We start from the raw sequence: 3,441 nt of genomic DNA on the forward strand, positions 1-3,441 counted from the left end.
CAACCTGTCTTCAGGCAGCTGGAGGGCCAAAGATGGCCTCACAGCCTCTGAGACTCCAAACAGGAAAAAAGGCTTACTAAAAGGGGTTATAACCTACAACTCCTACAAGAGATGCAGCTCTGCCAGGCTGAAGCTCCATGTGCATTTTCCTCCAGGGCGGTTCATCTTATACGAGGCCAATCCTCCCTGTTCCAAGAGGGTACATTCTCCCCCAGAAGAGGCAGTGGCCTCGAAGCCAAGTTACGCCTTCACCTGAGCAAGATGAACTGCCTTTTCTTCCAAAATGGTAGTTTCCCATATCTCAAAAAATGGACATGGAGTCCCAGCTCCACCACAGCACCCCAAGAATCCTCCAAACAGGAACTTAGAATATTATACCCTATTATTTTGTTCATGATATATCATCAACATATTTTTCCAGAAAAGATTCTTTCGCACTTTGATTTTTAATGATTATACTGTATTCTACCATGTGGATATAACAACTTTCACCAAAGCCAATCTGTTGGACATTTGGTTTATTTCCAACATTGGCTATTATAAGCTATAATAAATAACCATGTAGCCAAAACCACAGCATATTCCTTATTTTCTTAGAGAAATTCCTAGAAGTGGAATTACTGGCCAGATAGGACAGACAGTTTTTAGGCTCTTGACAGAAACTCCCAAACTCCCCACTACAGAACTGTTTGCGATATTCTCTGCACCAGCCCTGGTGAGAATAAATGGCACAACTTTTAATGAATTACTAGCTAGCTCTTAAAAGACCACTGTTGAGTGAGCGGTTGATTTGAACGTTTAAGAACAAAAAGCTCCTTAATGATTCTACCAGTAGATGGCACTCTTTGCTAAGATAAGTCAGATTTCAGGTAAAGCATTTCAGGGACTATTCAATTTGCATCAGGGAAATCAGATATATACAAACAAAACAAATGTGCAAGAGGAAATCTAGGACTTTATATGAAAACTAACCGACATTAGTGGCACAACAGTGGGATCTCGGGATCCCGTGGGATCTTGAAAACACTCCTGGGATATTGCCGCCCTTCCAGCCATTAAGGTCTCCTACAGCTTCTCAAGAACCCTGCGTGGGAGACACCTACATTCCATGTGCGCGTGCATTCTTTCCACCTCCCTTGTTGATTCTCACTCCTGGAAAGCAGGATTGGACCAGCCTGGTTCCTTCTGACCAGCTCTCTGGGTCCTTGGCTGATCGTGGCTGTAATTTTACACTTCCACGTGCGATACTGATCATCTCTCCCTGTTGCTGGAGGTGGCGTTCCCTGTCAGGTGCCTGGAGCCCAGGGTCGTGGCCAGCGCAAGGAACACATCCTGTAGGTGTTGGCTGCATGAATCCAGGCCAAAGTGTTTGGGACCTCACCTTAGAGCTTTGCCAAATGATCCCCTTCCTTGCAGAACTGAAATCTGTCCTGAGATTGTCAAGTCTTAGCTGCTATAAATGACAGAAACTTAATACTCTAGAGGTGAATAAACCACAGGAAGAAGGACGGAAGAATGACTAAAAGTACACATAGGTTCAGGGGTCGTCATTCAGGATGTGGTTCCAGTTCACTTACTGGTGAAAGTTACATCACTCTGCTTAGCCTCAGTTTCCTTATCTGCAAAACGGCTCTAATAATTGTTGTGGCGCGATCAATTCTAAGACCCATGGAGCCAATTGAGATGAATTGTGAGCCTTTATTAGCCGGCCGGCGACTGACTCTCTACCACGCAGGGTCAGAGGAGATCAGCCCCGAGCTTCCAGAGGAGGCAGCTTATAAAGCTTAAGACCATATCCTATGGTCTTCTGAACAAGCAAGCAAGCAGATTACAGAAATCAAATGTTGGCTGTAAACGTCTTACACAAAGACAAATGTTTCTGGGGAACTCTTAGATCAAACAGGGCCTAGCAGGCAGTTTTGTTATCCGCATCCTGGTGGTTGTCAGTGCTTTCCTGGGAGCTGGCGCTGGAAGATATCACTTCCCTGTGACTGCTTTATTGGAAAGTTTTTCACTCCTAAATAATAGCACCTGCTCTCTTAAATAAGAATTTGCACTCCAAGGGCTCGGCATAGTCCCTGGCACCCAATAAGGGTTCTGTAAGTTTGCTTGGTCATTGCAGTCCAGTCTCCTGCAAAGCAGCACCCTCCGAAAGGACACTGGGAAGAACAACAATGGAGTGATTTGCTATTACCCCAAACCACTAATTAAGACATTTTGCAAGTTAGTATTTGTGTTGTGTGACCTGGCTGCCAATTATTTCAATCCGTTCTAACATTGCAGAAGAAAGCCTGGCATGCTGGTGGGTGGGGGTGAGGGGTTCTATGGCCGGGCAGGGAGCGGGGTGGTGGTGGTGGTGCGGAGTGCAGAAGGTCCAGAATGACATGCCTTGGCTATACTCCCCAAGGCAAGACTCTTTTACGTTTTTTCCATGTTCACATATCAGTTTAATCAGCAAGTATTTTGGATTCTTTCTTGTTTCCAGGCCTGGGGTAACTGGTCATCCTGCACTCCCTCTCTTATTTCTGACCACTATCTCTAGCTACCTGGCCACCCTTCTTACCTCAGGCACCTTTCATGTTCTTCAAGAATAAGAGGTTAAAGCCCCTTCACCTGCAGCTGCCTTTGAATTCCCAAGCTAGATTTGAAGGCTGGGATTCTCAGGGTGCTCTTTCAGGAAATCCCCCATTTTGTCAATTTAACTTAGCTTATGCAAATTCCTGGTTTCTCAAAGCCTGTTTCACTGCTTCCTTGAATGTAGCTCTAGCAAGTTTTCCCTTGGGATAAAACAGGAATTTCTGAGCCCAGGAATGAGCTCAGAATGTGGCTAAGGCGCTTCCCCTTCTCTGAGCTCGGGCTCACTAAGCCCTTTGATTCAGTACCCCGGGCCCCAGCTGGATCACCCAAGAGGGGCCGTTTTGATCCTCTTCATACCTCCCAGCTCCCCGGATGAGCAGACTGTGGGGACCCTACCACCTCAGCCCATCTGGGACTGAAGCCCGCGTCCACTGGGCTTAGGCCCACCAGGTGGCAGACAGGCCTTCTCTGAGGCCGCCCCAAAGTCACCCTTTCCAGCGCTGTAGCTCCCGGCCGGCCCCGCTACAAAGCCTACTCTCAGCCAGGGTTGCGTTCGGGCCCACACGGGCGGCGGGGTCCCCGATTATGCGTTCAGGGCCACCGCGGACGTAGGGCTGGGGAGACAAGAGAGCTGGTGAGGAAGGCGCGGGGCCATCGCTCCACCCTCTCAGTACCACGCGGGCCCGGGAGGTCCTACAGGGTGGGTAAGAAGAGGTCAGGAACCTGCACGTGCGCCGAGGCCCTGGGCTAAGGGGCGGGGCCTGGTGGGCAGGGCCTGGTGGGCGGGCTGGGCGGTGACCGCGGGGCGGGCGAACGAGCCGGGCGGGGTCGGATGGCGACAGGTAAAAGCCGGCGCCTAGCGGG

General features: G+C 49.3%; 1 protein-coding gene across 1 annotated transcript in view; it reads left to right on the top strand.

Annotated features, from left to right (window-relative positions):
- Positions 1-2,296: 2,296 nt before the first annotated feature.
- SLC7A5 (solute carrier family 7 member 5) overlaps positions 2,297-3,441 on the top strand; it is a 42,161-nt gene continuing 41,016 nt past the window's right edge. The window contains exon 1 of the mRNA XM_011370249.2: positions 2,297-2,302. Coding sequence (XP_011368551.2) covers positions 2,297-2,302 — 6 coding nt within the window. The remainder of the gene's footprint in view (positions 2,303-3,441) is intronic.

This window comes from Pteropus vampyrus, unplaced genomic scaffold (assembly GCF_000151845.1).
Source record: "Pteropus vampyrus isolate Shadow unplaced genomic scaffold, Pvam_2.0 Scaffold166, whole genome shotgun sequence".
Lineage (NCBI taxonomy): Eukaryota > Metazoa > Chordata > Mammalia > Chiroptera > Pteropodidae > Pteropus > Pteropus vampyrus.